Source organism: Bufo bufo, chromosome 1, assembly GCF_905171765.1.
Source record: "Bufo bufo chromosome 1, aBufBuf1.1, whole genome shotgun sequence".
Lineage (NCBI taxonomy): Eukaryota > Metazoa > Chordata > Amphibia > Anura > Bufonidae > Bufo > Bufo bufo.
Genome location: NC_053389.1, coordinates 419059043 through 419077576, shown reverse-complemented (window position 1 = coordinate 419077576; position 18534 = coordinate 419059043). Strand labels below are relative to the sequence as shown.

The window sequence follows — 18534 nt, the reverse complement described above, 5'->3', positions numbered from 1 at the left end:
GGCACAAACACTGGAGATACAGGTGGACTCAGAGGGAGAGCCTAGGTGCAGGTCACTGCAAGCAGGAAAAAAGAAAGGGAGAATTAATCATGGCCATTTTACAAGTAACATTTTCATTTAAAAGTAAACGAGCAATCAAAAATTGCATGCAAAATCAATTTATACCAGTGGAGGGTTGTGATCATGGATTTTCACCCTGGTGGATAAAAACACCTTTATCTCTTATCTTACAGATTTAGGGTCCTTCACACATCCGTATGTGTTTTGCAGATCTGCAAAACACAGACAATCGCAATGTGCGTTCCATATTTTGCGGACCGCACATCGCCGACACTCCCATAGAAAATGCCTTTTCTTGTCCGCAATTGCGGACAAGAATAGGACACGTTCTATTTTTTGGCGGAGCAGAAGTGCGGATCTGCGGATGTGGACAGCACATTACGGCCCCATTGAAAATGAAATGGGTCCGCACCAGTTCCGCAAAATTGCGGAACGGATGTGGACCCATTTGCGGATGTGTGAATGCACCCTTAAAGGCAATCTAAATACCTATAAAATTAACTCCAGTACTGTGTAGGGAGCTAAACAGTTCTGCAGGGATACCATTGTGTCCCTAAAACACAAGAAAAAATTAAACATTGATCCAATATGCAGATAAGTTTGCGAGTGCCCAGCCTCTCCTTACTAAATCCTGCCTGGCACTTCCCACTTGGTCTTGACTGAGTGCAAGAGAGAATGACATGGGACAGCACTAAAGCTTTCAGTCGAGGCGCAGAGCAGGGTTTAGTGAGGAGAGCATGTGGCTGACTCAGGATCACCCATTGGACACCTGCAAACAAGTCCGTCTAGAAGATCAAAACTTCATTTTGTCAGCAGTTAGACCTCTGTCCAGGGACATAAAGGTATGCATGTACATATTCCACTACCCAGAGCTGGAATTCGTAGGTGGAAAAGCTCTTTAAAGTATGAAATCTGTGGTGGATGGATCATTATAGAACAGTCCTGTCACTAGGTCCTGGGTGTAACATGTGGTCAATATTACAAGGCTCCGTCCATCTATCCTGAAAAATTCTCTGAAATCGAAATCAGAGGAGCATCCAATTTATGCCTCACCTACTGTATCCTTTCCCCATACCTTGTAGATTGTACGCCCTCACGGGCAGGGTCCTCTCTCTCCTTCTGTACTAGTATGTAAACCCCTTATCATATGTACAGCGCTATGGAATGAATGGCGCTTTAATAATAATAATACTTACCTAGGGACGACTCAGAAGCTGAAGAAGAACGGTTCACACTAAAGGCCATATCTAAATCGCTGTCATACTGCGAGCCACTTGGAGAGCCAGATGGAGAGAGCACATTGGACTGTACAGTTCCTGAGAGGAAGAAGGATTTGGAAACTTTATTAAAACATGTCTGATCTCTGACTGCTCCAGCTTGTCTGTTCAAAATACTAGAACCAAATCTGAATCAGATCATCAGCAGAGAACATTAGAGGGCATACAAGTCATGGAGAACAAGATAACATAATTTCTTCTGGAACAATATGGAGACGAGAAGTCTCTGGGTTATGCCAATTTATCCCTAAAAGCAATTATTCATTTCATATTCATATAGTGTACAATAATAAAAAGGGTATTCACCATAGACCAAGTACCAGCATGTCAGTCAAACATTAGAAGGGTTGGGACCTGGTAGCTACACTTGTCATCAACATCCAGAAGTAAAAGAGATGGCAGCTCCAGTTTCAATGAAGAGGCAACAATCTACCAAAACCTACAAAGGACCCTCTCACTGGATATGGGTCCTCGACGTTTGAAAGCCCACCTATTTCATGTGTGTAATAGGAGGATCCCTTACATTTAGGCCTCATGCACACGACCGTTGTTTGGGTCCGCATCCGAGCCGCCGTTTTGGCGGCTCGGATGCAGACCCATTCACTTCAATGGGGCCGCAAAAGATGCGGACAGCACTCAGTGTGCTGTCCGCATCTGTGGCTCCGTTCCGCGGCCCCGTTAAAAAAAAATATAACATGTCTTGTTCATGTCCGCACTTTGTGGACAAGAATAGGCATTATATTGCCGACGTCCGTTCTGCAAATTGTGGAAGGCAACACGGGCGGCTTCCGTTTTTTGCAGATCCACGGTTTTCCGGACCACAAAAACAGCACGGTCGTGTGAATGAGGCCTTAGAGAGAGGAAACCAAGTTTACTACAAACTCAGCTTTACATGTACTAATGATGTAAGTGATTAATCTGTGGACAGTGCTAAGTAAGCAACAGAAAAGCAGGAGTTACAGACTGTCTCTAGATCCAGATGATCTACAGGGAATTTATCAATTTCTAATTTCAAGCTGAACTGCCCTACAGCTCCTTAAATGGAATCTGCTGGGACACAGCGGCTGCGCTGACATCATGGCAGTAGCTGAAGGAGCAGATTCCCACATTATCTTACCAGAAGCCTCCTCGCGTGGAGGAGAGAACATCTGGGTTATGGAATACACACAGACGCGGGAACAAATATAAATAGCTGTCAGTGCCAGGATGCTCATTCCACACAGGCCACAGGCACAGTTGGAAGGTCTTGGGAAAAGCTGTCTCGAGGAAACGGAGATGAGAAGCCCCAGTACTCTGTGGTGTACGAGTGTGTCGTCTGTGCTGCTGATGCTACCGAGATCCTGCGTTCTGCAGCCATCCAGATGTCATATATACTGACCATTCAGGAAAAATCACTTGTATGCTATCCTGCTGCTCAGGTGCCAATCAAGAGAAGATGAATGAGAAAGTCTAATATATACCAGTGTCCCAACCATCATTCCCAATAAAGGGCAGCACTGAAGACCCGCATAGATTTTAGCTGCCTGCTGATAAGGGCACCACCGGGGGCAGCCTACATTGATGTAATACAGCATATGTAGGGACAGTGCTTTGCTTCAAAGTATAAAAAGTGGAGAGACTAAATATTAAATACATACAGTCTTCTGGGGGCAGGGGATGGTACCCTTTAGATAATGAAAACTATACAACTGTATGGAGCACACCAATGATAAGTCCAGGGCTATTTTTGTGAAGGAGAATAAGCCTGTCCCTTGAAGCCAGCGTTTTATTCCTCTGTTCTTCTATTACACCATTATTTTGCGGACAGCACCTGATGGACCCCCTGACTATAACATGATCTGTCAGGTTCCCATTAGAAAACCCAGCATATACCGGACAGAATAGCGCAGCATGCTTCACTATGTTGTCCCACATAGATATGAACATGGCCTATACTGGGTCTAAAATGTAGGCCTTTACTATATTCCTGATCCAAAGTTACCAAGTTTTCAAGAAATGTATAAATAGGCCCCTAAGGAGCTGTCAAATTCTGTCAATTAAAGGGGAAGCCGCACGCCCCCATGAACAGAACTGGAGCCATACACAGCTGAACTCAATTCATCCTTGTAGTACATGGATGGACCTTTTCCTGGCAGCAGCTGCTCACCCAAGCAGCCACATTTCAAAGGGGTTTTCTGTGGTGAAAAGGGAACCTGCCACAAGATTTGGGGCCACTGAACCACTAGTATGCTTTATTTAGGGCTGCAACAATTACTCAATGTATAGACACAAAAAAAAAAAAATCCTCGATGCAGTTTTCCTGCAGAGGATTCGTTTTGATCATGTGACCACGGAGCGTGAGTGAAGTGAAGCCTGTCCCTTACCGCTCCGTGGTCCTCCTGTCGGCACCGCACTGTCCTGGGACCTGGGCATGCACACATAGTCAGCGTGCGCTGCCTAATGCTGTGTGGCGTCAGGTCCCAGTGCATGTTGGGAGGGGGGGATGGGGGCTGATGCACTGGAGGACATGATGGCATGCAGGGGCTGATGGCACTGAGGACTGAAGACATGGGGGGCTAATGGTACTGATGAGTTTTTATAAAGGAAAATGTTCTTTTAATTAGTTTTTTCTTATTAGAGTATTCGACTATCATTGGATTTAATCGATAGAATACTTAATTACTAAATAATCGATAGCTGCAGCCCTAGCCTTATGTAGCTTAGCTTTAAAGATGCCAACCAGAATTTCTTTTTTTCTGGACAAATTATCCCCAAATCCTGGACAGCCAACACTTTTTACGGACAAATTGGAAAACCATAATGAATGATACAAATTATAAGTAATACACGTCTATAGCTTAATATACTGATAAGAGTTCATTACCAGCATTTACCGTGAGCTGTAAAATGGTGATAATTACCACCATAATAACCTAGAGTACCAGCAGCCTCAAAAAAGTCACGGACACATCTATTTTTTTCACGGACGCAGGGAAAAAAAAAAGTCACCTGTTTTTACGGACTGTCCAGAAATTTCTAGACGGTTGGCAACCCCGCCTCTGTCATACCATGCCATTTCAGCTTGCATGAATATTGCTGCTGTCGGGGGAGTTCAGACCAGTAATTTGTTTACTCCTACACTCCCATTTTCCTGCTGCGAATGCGCAAACCACCCGTGTTTGCAGGAACACAGCAGCATTGAGTTTAGGCTGGATTCACATCACCGCTTCATTTTCTGTTCTTCTGATCCGTCAGAAAAAAAACAAAAACAAACAAGAACAGAAATGCAGAGCCATTTTGATTTTTGACGGAAAAAAGCACTGCATGCAGGACTTTTTTTCCGTATAAAAATAAGAGATCTCAGATGGAAATGGCTCAATCTGATGCTAAATGTGCATAATGAATGCACAGGATCCGTTTTTACAGGATCCAGGTTTTTTTTTTTCTGTTCTTCTGACGGATTAGAAGAACGGAAAATGAAACTGTGATGTGGATCCAGCTTAATAGATAAGAGTTCCTCCTCTGAACTCAGCAGCTGCAAGCAGTAATGAAGTTAACAGGGCTTGTTCGAGTGGCAGAGTCCCTTTAAGATGGACATTACCTACCAATTTGGCAGTTCCATCACTACATGGTGTGCTATGATCTCTATATCCCACAAACCATTCATATACAGTGTATGGTTATGAGAAATAGTGTTGAGCGAACTTGTGTTTTTAGTTCGGCGTCTAAAGTTCGGGTTATTGAATCGAGTTATGGATTCTAATTCCGTTATGGTCCGTGGTTGGGGAATCCATAATGCAATTCTTCGATAACCCAAACTTTAGACGCTGAACTTCAAACACAAGTTCGCTCAACACTAATGAGAAAGATCATGAAATGACCTCCATTGGAGTCTATCAGGCAGTGCTGGGCTCTAAAAGACATATTACCAGAGATTCTACTTACCCATTATTCTCAATTGATTCACAATCCATGAAATTGAAAAAAACATCCAGAGAGGCTGTGAGGAGTCCACACACATCAACAAGCCCCGACTGTTTCCATTAACACCATGATGAATCTCCTCCATTGGGGCATAAATGAAAAACTATGGATTCCCCGTTGCTCACTGTGAATAAACCTGATGAACAACCCAATAATTCCTTCTTGTCCAATAAGTAGTCTGGATTTGATGGCAGATCATAGGTTCGTAATGTGCTTGGATCGCAGGAGGTGATGCCAAAATGACAAAGACCCATAGTAAGGCAGTGGCAATTGACCTGTCTCTATAAAGAGGGTCTCACTGATGTGCACTGGCCCTCTCTGTAAACACCATCGTCCTGTTGCTCTCCTGCCAGTTAGTGTTCGCCACTGACCGGTCTGGTGACAGGGTGATGTCAGCGCCACGGGTGGGGTGAAAATGAAGCTCCATGTCAATAGCGTCGGCATCCCTTGGATACGCTGCCTCCTATTTGGGCAGCAAGGTATGGCATGATTATCTGTTGGTGGTGGCACTCGGCTTAAGTTCAAGTTAGCAATTTTTGCTACCACCTGATTGTTCTCAAGTTCATTATTGTTGAAGTTTGCAGAATCATGGCTACTTTGAGGCAAGCATGTGCTCAGTCGAGGACTGCTCAGTCGTCCCCGGTGGCATTGTGTCAGCAAACATACTATCTGTGGGTGCAAAAACAAACAGTTTAATCAAAGTATAAGGGAAACGGAAAAATAACATGCCACAGAAACAAGTCTACCTTGTGATTAACGACTGGGTGGATGAGCACAGGCATAAGTCATTGTCACCTACAAAGTCACCAAACTGACAACATCTGTCCTCTGGCCCATGTCAAGAGATTGTAACCCGTCAATCTGAAGGAGTTTCATTGCTTAACGCATAACTGTAGTTTCATTTTATTTTTATTACTATGTAGGAACAGGGATGTTAGACATTTTATAATAGAAGTTATTAGGCAAAAGTGTTTTTATTTACTTGACAGCAGGGTGTAAGATATCTACTTAGCAACACTAAATAAGCATAAGAGTGTCTTCAGCTACTGAGTGCTGAACGTGACTATGAGGAACATACAGAGGGCAGTCTTCTCAACCTGCCTCTGATCTCCCTACCCCAGCCCCTGCTATGTCCCTGCCTATCTGACTTGCTCTCTGTGCTAACTACCGACGGTTTCTGCTCCTTTAGTCCTGTTCCCTGCTCTTTTCTCTTAGTTACGGAGTACAGAGAAAATAGCTGAAAACGGGGTTTCCAGCAGTTAGTGATGACTGACGGTATATATTAATATAGCACATGTACTGTCAGCACAGAACGCTGCAGCCCCGCTTATCTACCCATCTTGTAGTTACATACATACCATGAAGAGTGGGGCTGGAGATGGTCTCTACTTTAGCAGCGCTCAGTTAGACTGCTGGTAAGGAGACTCTTTGCACTCTATTTCTAGTAAAGAGAAACATTTCCCTAATGAGGTATATTACAAAAACATTAACATCCCCGTCCTTACGCTATATTAAAAATTAAACTAGAATGAAAGTTACATCCAATTGCCAATGGGTTAGAGTACTGATAGAGACAAAATGGTTGCTTCACCGTAAACTTACAACTCCCAGCAGGGTATTCCACTGTACAGCAGGACATGTTTAGCATTCAGAGCAAGCTGCAGACACTGCTTGCCTACTTTTGGCTTGGAGCATCTGGGTACTGAGCCAGTTTTGAACACAGAATAAAAAGATCCATTCATTAGTAGCGTGATAAATGAGTAGGCGTCAAAAGCGACACAGCTGCCTCCTGTCACAAATGGAACGCTGTGAAAGCTTTTTCTTCCAAGCCTTCAGCTACACCAGGGTTTTGTAATAAACAAGAATGAGCGCGCAGCCTTGGATCCAAGTTGTGTTAACACTACTCATGGGCCTGATGAAATATTACCCGCAGTAAGAATATGACTTCATACTTTAAAGGTAGATTCCTATACTAGAAAGAACTAATGCTCATGAATGCATGAGAAACTCTAGGTCAGCTCCCTGAGATCGAAATGTACACGTAGACGTTAGAGAAGCCACAGTGATCAACGTCATTGTAGGGGGTCAAATTATTGGCAGCATCGTCAGAGATCGTGGGTTTGGACCTGGCCACAACATTTGTATGATCCTACTATGTAATAAAGTTGCACTAAAAGTCTGCTACGGGGATTAAGGGTTGATGCTTAAAGGGAATCTGTCAGCAATTTTTTGCGGTCCTAGGAGCAGCATAAATTAGTGACAGATTCCCTTTGCAAACCGCTGGGTCACTTTCTAAAACTGGCGCAGACGTTTTCCTTAAATCTGCATTGAACAGCTCCAGCGATGAGTTTCTGATATTTATGAGGTCTCCAATCTGCTCAACTCCTTGCTGTGTATCATACGCTGTGAAGATCAGACCCCATGTTCAGGCACGACTGGTTCCCTTTAAAAAAAATGGAATGCTGCTCTTGATCAGGGAAAGCTGCGCACACCTAGAAAAGAAGCAGGGATGTGACTGGCTGTTCTGTGCTGTTTACATCCCGTGAAAGATAGCCGAATTCTGTGAACTCCGATACCCATAGCTCTGTTCTGTCTCAAGTCTCCTTTCAAATGCAGACTACGTTTTATGAGGGCTCTCTTTTTATTGCAAGGAAAGGCAAGGAATTAGGAGAAAAGATGAAGGTGTGATTAAAAGTAAAAATAAATCCATGAAGAAGCTCCATTATGTCAGGATAGCAGGCAGTAGGAAAAGCAGGGTGAATGCTTGGCTGCATAGGAGATTGTGGTCCCATGGTATGGAGCGATAGTGACACCACATCTGGAGTACTGGGTTCAGTTCTGGAGATTTCACCTACACAAGGCATTGATAACACACACACACACGGGCTGATGACTGGCCAAATAATCACCTCAATGATTGCCAGGGGCGGACTGGCCATAGACCCTACCGGGAAATATCCTGGTGGGCCCAAGCCCTCTTCAGGCTGCCGGTCAAGTACAGCTCTCTGATGTAGGCTGCACAATCAATCCACTAAAAAACAGGATACGTAAGCACATTTCGGATATACCGCATTACAAGAGCCGCAACATTTCAGCTGCCAGTTTACATTTTGCGGTTTTGCACGCAGGGGATATATCTGGCCTAAAAATGCAAGGTATAGAAAGTCTTTTTACCAGCAAGAGGGGGGGGGGGGGGGGGGGGACCACAGGAGAAAACTCCTTAATAGAGAGGCCTTCTGGATCTTCCAACTGGGAGGTCTCAACAAACGTCATGACCTTATTTGCAATACTGAATGTGCCGGTATTATTATTATTATTTTCTGCCCTCTGTATTCTGTTTATGTTCCTGTTTTTGTATCTGTATCGATATGCATATTCACTTGCTAAAATATCCAAGAACACATTACTCCCCATCATTATTTTATCACCAAGCTATACTTTGTATTTTTTAACTGAGGACATTGCGGGACCTCTCCGCTGATACCTCCCTCTCCCAGGTGATATACATCAGTCTGCGATTGGACAGGTATTTATCAGAGGGGGGCTCCTATTGCATTTTTGTGTTAGTCATGAAGAAGGACCCTTATGCTATAGAGGTCTGAAACGCGTCACGCACACACCTTGTCGTATGGAAATTTTAAAACCGCTGGAATAAAAGAGCCACTTATTTGCACCCGAGCTGAGCTGGACTTCTCCTTTTTTCTATTTGATTTCATCATTCCCGCATCCAGGTGCGGTGTGTCCGTGCCCAGAGGGTGTTGTGTAGCAGGTGAGAGCTGCCTTACGCTTCAATTCTCTGATAGCTCTCTGATGCTCTCAGCATTAATTAATGCTAGGAGCATCTGGTTACTTATGCACCTACCTGGCACAAGAAAGTGCCCTCATTGCGTTCAACTGTATTGCAGTCTTCAGGGGACAGCAATATTTTATGCTGTACAGTGTATTGGCAGTATTTTGTGCTGCCTACTTATATAGTCCCTGACTTCTGTCAATTTTGGACCCGCCTACAACATGGCATCACATTTTGTTTTTTTTTCCCAGGGCCAGTCCGCCCCTGATTACTGCCTGGTTGTAAAATTGCCCAGTGATCACCCAACAAACGAGAAAACGGTAACCCTGTCTGACTGCAGCACATCCTTTGTTGCCAACAAAATATCATTTGTTTCAAACAGTTCCTCATGATTGTCAAATAAAAATGAAAGTGAAATTCACATTCCGTGTAAAATAGTCAGTGAAACATTGGTTAGGCTTAAGCACAGTACATATTTATTGCTTGCTAGTTTTTCACCAGCTTATGCCCCGTAGGTGGCAGAGTACTGCTGTGATTTTAGTATGACCTCTGTTTAATATGGGTCCATTCACACGTCCGTATGTGTTTTGCAGATCCGTAAAACACGGACTCCGGCAATGTGCGTTCCACATTTTACGGACTGAACTTCGCCGGGACTCTCGTAGAAAATGCCTTTTCTTGTCCGCAATTTAGCGGAACGGAGGTGCGGATCTGCAAATGCGGATAGCACATTCCGGCACCATTTTGCGGACGAGTGAATGGACCCTAATTGTGTATGAGCACCTCGATTTCATACTGAATTGGCATCTAATTCTGGTGTATTTATTTCAAGTTTTACAGACACAAACTGTACAAAAACTAGTGAAAAAACCATTTGCACCACATACAAGGCTTTAATGTCAACACGTCACATGGCCCTATTAAGTTACCGTGACTGCTGTTCTGGGCTCTTGACCTGTCAAGTCCAGGGGTCAGAGTGCAGTTGTCACATAGTCACAGATGTCTAAATCTACAGGCAAGATGAAGCTTGGTAGATGTGACCATATGAGGTAATCTAATAAGCCGAAGTCTGAGCAAGAATACATACAAGCCTAGGAATTTGTCAAACTTGTTTGTAATCATAATGACAGCGGTGGAGGCCCCCAGCAGTTCCAAAATCGTGAAAACAAAATGTAGATGTGCGATTAAGGAATTTCAACTGCGGGATGCTCAAGTGAGAAGACACATAGCATCAGCAGGTTTATTTTCAGTGACTTCCCTGGATGGCTGTTGGTGAAATTTAAGACGGACAACCTCCAGAGATCTAACTATTTTCAGCACAGCGACCTATTACCTATCAATATGATAAAAAGAAGAAGAAAAAGCAGGCTACTTGTGACATTTAGTGCTACATAACTGTTTGGAAAGAGAAGCCATGCACGCCACATAGCATAGCTAACACAAAGCATCTACCGTCATTCCAGCTGCTTGAAAAGGTCACTGGATTGTATAGAGCATTACAAAAGTGGAAGTATATCACCAACTGGTCTATATTAAGGGAACGAGTAAAAAGGCATAAAAAATGGCTTTCAATAGCGCGTAAGAAAGCTAACAATATAAATGTCAGAATGTGATATTTAGAAACATAATGAAGGGAAACCGCCTTTAATACAAGCAGCATTTCCGGCTAATCTCGAGCCGATGTATGTTCTCAGGGCCTACTGTGCTATAGACTCTTCTAGAATGAATTTGTATGCATACTGAAATTGTACGGTGATGTGGACTATGTTAGCTCCATGGTAATTCCCGGAGAGCCCCTTTAGTAGCTGTGAGATACATCATAAAAAGGTGGGCAGTCTGTTAATAAGGATGCATTCACATGTAGCAAACCACAGGGTAGACCTGCAATACCATGTGACCATCATTAAAGGGTCATAACAGCTCTCTCCTTTTTGTGGATACACCATAAAAGTCCAGTAGGCCTTTTCATTTGCCTACTGCAGTGCATAGAGAGGTGGCTCCACATGCGTTGCCCCTCTCTATTTACTTCTATGGGAGAATGGGGCCCTCGGGTGGTACCTGTACCCATGTGGTTAAGCCATACAAAAGTCTTAACTTCAGTCCGATGTAACACCACAGATACCACAGAGTGAAAACTTTAGAAGTACAAATAATGTAGTAGATACAGTCCAATGCAACACCACAGATACCTCTGAGTACAGATTATGGAGTAGTAGCTGCAGTTCTATGTGGAGGCTGGAAGCTAGCACCTCATTCTTGCCGCTCTACTGCCGTGACCACCTCCTCTTCCAGTAATAGCAGCGCGGCAAGAAAGAAGATGAGGCACCAACTTCAACCCCCGCACAGAACCCCCTGACAGTAGCATCAGGACATTATGACCACTAGTCTGAGGCAGGGCCTACGGAGGTGAGCAGCCCTGCAGAGACCTTGAGCAGGGGCACTGAATAACACTGCTCTAGGGCCTTTGTATGTTCACGCAAATGCAATATACACCATGACTCTCAACAACCTGGGACATATGAACGCACTCATTTGGTTACCCTGTGTCATGAGTTGAGGAGACAGTTTTCTTCAGAATTGGCGAGAAGATTCCCAAAGTGAAGAGACATAATTCACCCATAAATCAGAGAAGGTAAAGCTAACACGTAGCGATAGTATACAACTGGCAAATTCTTCAGAACCTCCTGCAATGGACATTCAGGGACAGCTGGTCATATCTATTCGGTGAAGCTGTAGGAAGGAAGAAGGTGAAGCAGCAACTGGTCCTCAAATACAGAAGCCCAGTGAAACCAACCACACTCGGTAAACAGTTTTTGTTTTTTAGAGATTGTGATTTGTATGAAAAAGAAGTGAGGCATTGTGGGAACCGTTGATCAGCAACAGGTAGTCAGAAGAAATACTTCATGTTATTTTAGTAAAAAAGAGAAATGATGAGTTCTCCATCTTACTCCTCTAGTCTGGATGAAAGTAGAAGCAATGTCCTCCTCGCCTCCCTTCTAATGAGGTAAATTGTTGATCTGTTATTTAATGGTTGTAAGTTTCCAAGATCTTCAAACATGAATTAGACCACTCCTGTATGCATAGATAAGATGGTAGCTGGAGTTTCTCGTGGAGGGTCAAGTACTGGACTTTCTAAAAACCCTATGCGATAACACAGGAATGCTGTGTAAGAGGCCCTAAGAGTCTCTTGTTGCAGACACAAGATATACAGTCGGCTGCCCCCATTGATGGCTAGAAGTGAGAGGCTCGACATAACCGGGATTGTACACAGCCATGCACATTCAGCGAGGTGGGAGATAAAAGGGTCACTCTAATGCTTCTAATGCTCGTCATCCATTTATCCAACACTAAATTCAGTTTCAGTAGCTTTCCCTAAACTTAAAAAATAAATAAAAATCTTCAATATTGAAAAGAAAAAGGGCCAAACTGAAAAATGTAATTAAAGGGTGAAAATGGGCAAGAGAACGCATATCGGATAGATGATGGCTGGTAAAAGAAAATGAAAAATGGATAATTATCCTGGGAGACACACGAGAGTACTGTATACCCGGACAATGTGGGATACTGGATTACAATGTTACAAATGTCTATTTGAAACTACTTTTACACTTGCGTTGTTAATTCCAGCAGAGAATCTCAATATCAGAAGAATTAAATGGATCAGTTTTGATTTGCACATCAGGTTGCAACCGTTCTGTCAAAACAGAAATAAACGGATCTGTCACTAAAACATTGAAAGGCTACATAAAAAAAAAAAAAAACTGATTCCATATATAGGTGTGCACAGAACGGAGATGGAAAGAGGCCAAACTAAGATGGAGACTTCATTTTGTGATATATTTTATCCTTTGTATTTCAGTGAATCATTGGATTGTTCCACTTTAAAGGGGTATTCCCATCTCAGACAATGGGGGCATATCGCTAGGATATGCCCCCATTGTCTGATAGGTGCGGACCCCCACCTACAACGAGAACAAAGCGTGGAGCGCTGTGACTGGAGGACCCCAGATTTCCGGGGTCCATCCACCACCAAGTGCTGCTCCCATAGAAGTCAATGGGAGCACACTGTGCACGAGTGGCCCCTGCTCCCCATTCATTTCTATGGGGCATACGGAAATAGCAGAGCCCAGCGATATGCCCCCATTGTCTGAGATGGGACAAACCCCTTTAACAACTGCACAAACATAGAGGGGTTAGTTTTATAATAGGGTGGGGTTTGATCCAACAGACAGAGGGGTTGGTCCTATTATACTCCGCATTCTGCATTCATTACTCATTAGAGAGCGAGTGCTGGTCTAACCAGTTTCAATTAGTGTATATGTTATTAATCTGGTATCGGACATCAGTAAGACTCGAGCACCTACTATCATCATCATCATCATTCAGACAAGGTGAGCCACCTACACTATTTAATGTAAATGAATGGGTGCTATTATAGCCTATGAGTGACCTATCACTGCATGGCATCTGGTACCCATAGTTTATTATTGTCATGTATTAACGTAAATGACGCATACATTCTAATATGTTATACAGTGGCACACAAACCATAGGCTCCAATCTAGGTTTATAAATCATACAATGCAGGTACAATATTTTTACTGGCTAGGCCTCATGCACCACGTTCCGTTTTTCCGTCCGTAGGTCTTCCTTGATTTTTGGAGGATCCACGAACATGAAAAAAAAAAGTCGTTTTGGTGTCCGCCTGGCCGTGCGGAGCCAAACGGATCCGTCCTGACTTACAATGCAAGTCAATGGGGACGGATCCGTTTGACGTTGACACAATATGGTGCAAATTGCAAACGGATCCGTCCCCCATTGACTTTCATGTAAAGTCAGGAGTCCCTATTATACCATCGGATCAGAGTTTCTCCAATCCGATGGTATATTTTAACTTGAAGCGTCCCCATCACCATGGGAACGCCTCTATGATAGAATATACTGTCGGATAGGAGTTTAGATCGTGAAACTCATATCCGACAGTATATTCTAACACAGAGGCGTTCCCATAGTGATGGGGACGCTTCTAGTTAGAATATACTACGAACTGTGTACATGACTGCCCCCTGGCTGCCTGGCAGCACCCGATCTCTTACAGGGGGCTGCGATATGGCACAAGTAACCCCTCAGGTGCTGCACCTGAGGGGTTAATTGTGCATATCATAGCCCCCTATAGAGATCAGGGGCTGCCAGGCAGCAGGGGGCAGACCCCCCTCCCTCCCCAGTTTTAATTTCATTGGTGGCCAGTGCGGCCCCCCGCCCCCCCCCCCCTCTATTGTAATATCATTGGTGGCCAGTGTGCGCCCCCCCCTCTATTGTATTAATATCATTAGTGGCCTGTGTGCGGCCCTCCCCCCGGCCCCCCCTTTTATTGTATTATCATGGTGGACAGTGTGCGCCCCCCCCTCCCTCTATTGTATTATCATTGGTGGCCAGTGTGCGGCCTCCCCGGCCTCCTCCTACTGGTAAGTGACAGATCATTAAGCAATGTGCCGCACAGACGCTGTCACTTACCAGTAGGAGGAGCTCCCGGCCGGACACAGCCAGCGCAGCAGGTAAGTATGATGCTTCTAATATTGTAATATTGCTAAGTAACCATGGCAACCAGGCCTGCAGTAGCGTCCTGGTTGCCTAGTTACCGATCGGAGCCCCAGAGCGATTAAACTGGGACTCCGATCGGAATCTCCGCTGCCACCAATGATGGGCGGGGGGGGAGGAGTAGGGGAGGCCGCACCCTGGCCACCAATGATATTAATACAATAGAGGGGGGCGGGGGGCGCCGCACACTGGCCACCAATGATATTACAATAGAGGGAGGGGGCCGCACTGGCCACCAATGAAATTAAAACTGCGGAGGGGGGGTCTGCCCCCTGGCCGCCCCTGATCTCTTATAGGGGGCTATGATATGCACAATTAACCCCTCAGGTGCAGCACCTGAGGGGTTAATTGTGCAGATCACAGCCCCCTGTAAGAGATCGGGTGCTGCCAGGCAGCAGTCATGTACATTTCAGTATATTCAACTAGAAGCGTCCCCATCACTATGGGAACGTCTCTGTGATAGAATATACTGTCGGATATGAGTTTTCACGAAGTGAAAACTCATCTCTGAAAAAGATTTTATGCAGACGGATCTTCGGATCCGTCTGTATGAAAGTAACCTACGGCCACAGGATCACGGACACGGATGCCAATCTTGTGTGCATCCGTGTTCTTTCACGGACCCATTGACTTGAATGGGTCGTGAACCGTTGTCCGTCAAAAAAATAGGACAGCTCATATTTTTTTGACAGACAGGGAAACACGGATTACTGAAGTGCGGCTGCAAAACGGTTGCATTTTCCGTTTTTTTCCAACGGACCCATTGAATTTCAATGGGTCCGCGAAAAAAAAACGGAAAACAGTACAACGGCCACGGATGCACACAACGGTCATGTGCATGAGGCCTTAGTCTATGCTATTCTGTCCTCTTATTCGATATGCTAATGTTTACTGGTTAGATGAAGGACTTTATGGACATATATTGTGTAATCTGGGATCTTTCAGGCATACATAGTAAAGAGATGACAAATAGGTCATGTGAATGGTGCCCAACTACACAGAATGAAAGAAATAATGAACTCTGAGACCAGAACAATGATTTGAAGATATGAACTTATTTTTTCCTGAAGAGAACAGGGACAAAATACAAATCTGTGACGGACATAGCCAGCACAGCCGCCAGATCCCAACTGCAAAAGTCCTAGAAAGAGCTACAGAAGTCATAGGTTAGAAATGTAAAAACTGCAGAATGCCAGAAGAAGTCACAAAGACCACTTTCACACAGTCGGTATCGGTTTTAACAGTATTTGTAAGCCCAAACCACTAGTGGGCCCAAATCAAGGGAGAGGTACAAATCTTTCCATCCATCTTTCCAGTCTCCAAAACTGCATCAGGAAAGCAGACAAGTGTGGCGTACCCCTAATTGCTGCAAATGGAGAACCCTTTTGAGGTGAGGAATTAATTGATCAACTGTGTATTTCAAATCCCGTTTTAACACACCAAAGACAGCACTGCAGCTGTAGTGGTAGGACTTGTGTCAGGACTTCCTCTTCAGAGCGGGATAGGGACTGCCAATACCTGGCTAAATATGATTCCTGTTAACCTGGCGTAAAACTACTTTCGCAATAGGAAAAGTGACTCTGCTTTTTTGATGCAAAGAACAAATAGGGCCTTGTGTATAGCAAGTAGAGAAATTGCTCTATAGTAACCACTCAGATTGGTATTTTCATATACAAATCTACACTCCGGTCAAAGTCAGTTCCTGACTGGGTGTCTGTAGGCAAAGTGTAAGGTTAATTGTGGTAGCAACTAAAAGCATTACATAAAATATGTGATGTCTCAAACACTAGATTAATACAAGTGAAAGGGAACAAAAAAAGAAGTTACCTAGTATTTGTACTTCTTGGGTGATTCCATAGACATCAATCAAAGCCCATAGAGGACTGGATACTTTAACTCCACAATGAAATAGAATAGCTCCTCGTCATTGACACTGTAGAATACTCTCCCTTGGCGGTCAACCCAAAATGCCAAAATATTGTCCCTTTGAGCAAACCTCTCCGGTAAAGCCTTCGCCCAATACCCAGGCCGGGTAAACAAGATCAGGGCATGCATATTTGGGTATGTCTTCGGGTTTCATCTGCGGCCGGGTCATGAATTGTGAATCCAAAGCGCAGAGCCCCGCTCCACCCGTGGTGCACAGACACCAGCTTCAAGCGGACCTTCTCATACAGATGATAGGTCGACTCGTAAAAGTGATCCCATTACAAAAGCTATTGCGCCGGATGGCTTTTCTTCCATTAGTGTCCAGTCTGATATTTTTGCCTTTTGTTTGGCAGTGAAAGCGTGGAGACTCTGTACGGGACAGAACGAGTCTCCTCTCTTGACCGCAGTGGAGTAAGGTGTAACAGGGTCTGTTCGCCACTTGACGGTTGTGATGGCTTGTATCTGCAGAAGAAAGAGAAAAAGGTAAAATAGTTTATTTAATAATTCCTGAGATATTACAGTGGACATGTGGCTGTAACAATCCAATGTAGTAACTGTGAAATGTTAACACGTGATAGATACTTCATAGATGCCAACTAGCAGATTCTCATAATTGATAAGGCATCAGCACTTCCTTCTGTTACATGGTCCTCCTGCAATTTGCCGCGTTCACCTAGAGGCTTTTTTTGTTTACTTCATAAAGTAAAAAAGTGGAAAATAAGACGTCTCTCTAGAGCATTCTTTGGAGGGAAGCTGGGATTACTGGAGATCAGGGCTGCTCATTTGTTATGGAAATATGCAGCAGCCATTTCCTTTATGATATAGGAATTTGTTTCCAATCCTAGGCCCGCTGTCTGACTGAAATGTAAAAGTCGACAGGTAATGTAAATTCATCCCATTGGAACTTACGTGCTGTTTCCTCTAGCCTTTTTCCTTCCTTCCTGGGGCCCTCGTGTTGGAAATGTTATACCCTTTTATCTGGTACAACAATGGTCAACAGCTGTGCTATTACAGAAGCTGAGGAGTATCATTTCCACAAACTACCGACATGAAATGGAGCACAGAACTCACTTTTACAGCGCTTCATACATAAATTAAACAAACATTGATAGTCTCCCATGACCTGGAAATTATTTAATCAGCAATCCTTCGGTCATTCTATAATGTCAAGTAAATAGCCAGAAAAAAAAACCTCTCAGTTCTATAAAAAGTTCATCTGAAGTTCAGAATAAAAAATGAAAAAACACAGACAACAGGAATGGCAGCAAAGACGAGAAGTTGCACAACTTGACACAAGCTCCAGAATGTGGAGCAATAACATGAGGCAGTTATCGACTCCGATCCCCACATTACCATGTACATTCAGGCAGGAGGAGGTGAGAGCGCTGCCAGACATCTTCTGAGAACAGCTGTGTTCTCCCATTATCAGGAAGCCTTAGTCTCTGCTGTCACATGCAAGGACGGAGCGGACCACATGGTGGCAATCATTGTGACCGGTATATTTAGCACTCCCAGATTCTAAAAATGTCTAGCCTGAAGGTGAGGCACGCACAACGGCATCACATCTCAGTTGTCCTACAATATCTAAACTACAGGATGCACTATATATTCCCCAAGCGCCTACCAATTCAGAAGAGAAAGTCACATTATGGCAGTCTTGTAGAAATGGTGGCATTTTCTTTTTTCCGCCTTTGTTCACTTATCAGCTATGTGACTGTGCTGATAAGATAACTATAGGCAGGTTCTCTGCACTCCTTACTACAATTACATGCTCTCCATCATTCAGCTGTAATTCTGTATTCCACGGACGCCTACCTGGATGACAGAACTACATAAACTGGAAGCACAGGGAGGTGCCTCAGTCATCATGTAACCTAAAGCTTGCAGGTTTTCCATTTCGGATTGCCTCAGTTTTTTTCT

At 44.1% G+C, this 18534-nt stretch overlaps 1 protein-coding gene across 1 annotated transcript in view; it reads right to left on the bottom strand.

Annotated features, from left to right (window-relative positions):
- Positions 1–18534, bottom strand: part of NEURL1B (neuralized E3 ubiquitin protein ligase 1B) — a 61979-nt gene that overhangs the window by 3897 nt on the left and 39548 nt on the right. Inside the window, 13 exon segments of the mRNA XM_040406376.1 lie at positions 2–55; positions 1257–1376; positions 5262–5454; positions 5456–5539; positions 5541–5612; positions 5614–5729; positions 5732–5939; positions 5941–5969; positions 16516–16605; positions 16608–16722; positions 16724–16768; positions 16770–16864; positions 16867–17076. Of these exon segments, the coding sequence (XP_040262310.1) occupies positions 2–55; positions 1257–1376; positions 5262–5454; positions 5456–5539; positions 5541–5612; positions 5614–5729; positions 5732–5939; positions 5941–5969; positions 16516–16605; positions 16608–16722; positions 16724–16768; positions 16770–16864; positions 16867–17076 (1431 nt within the window).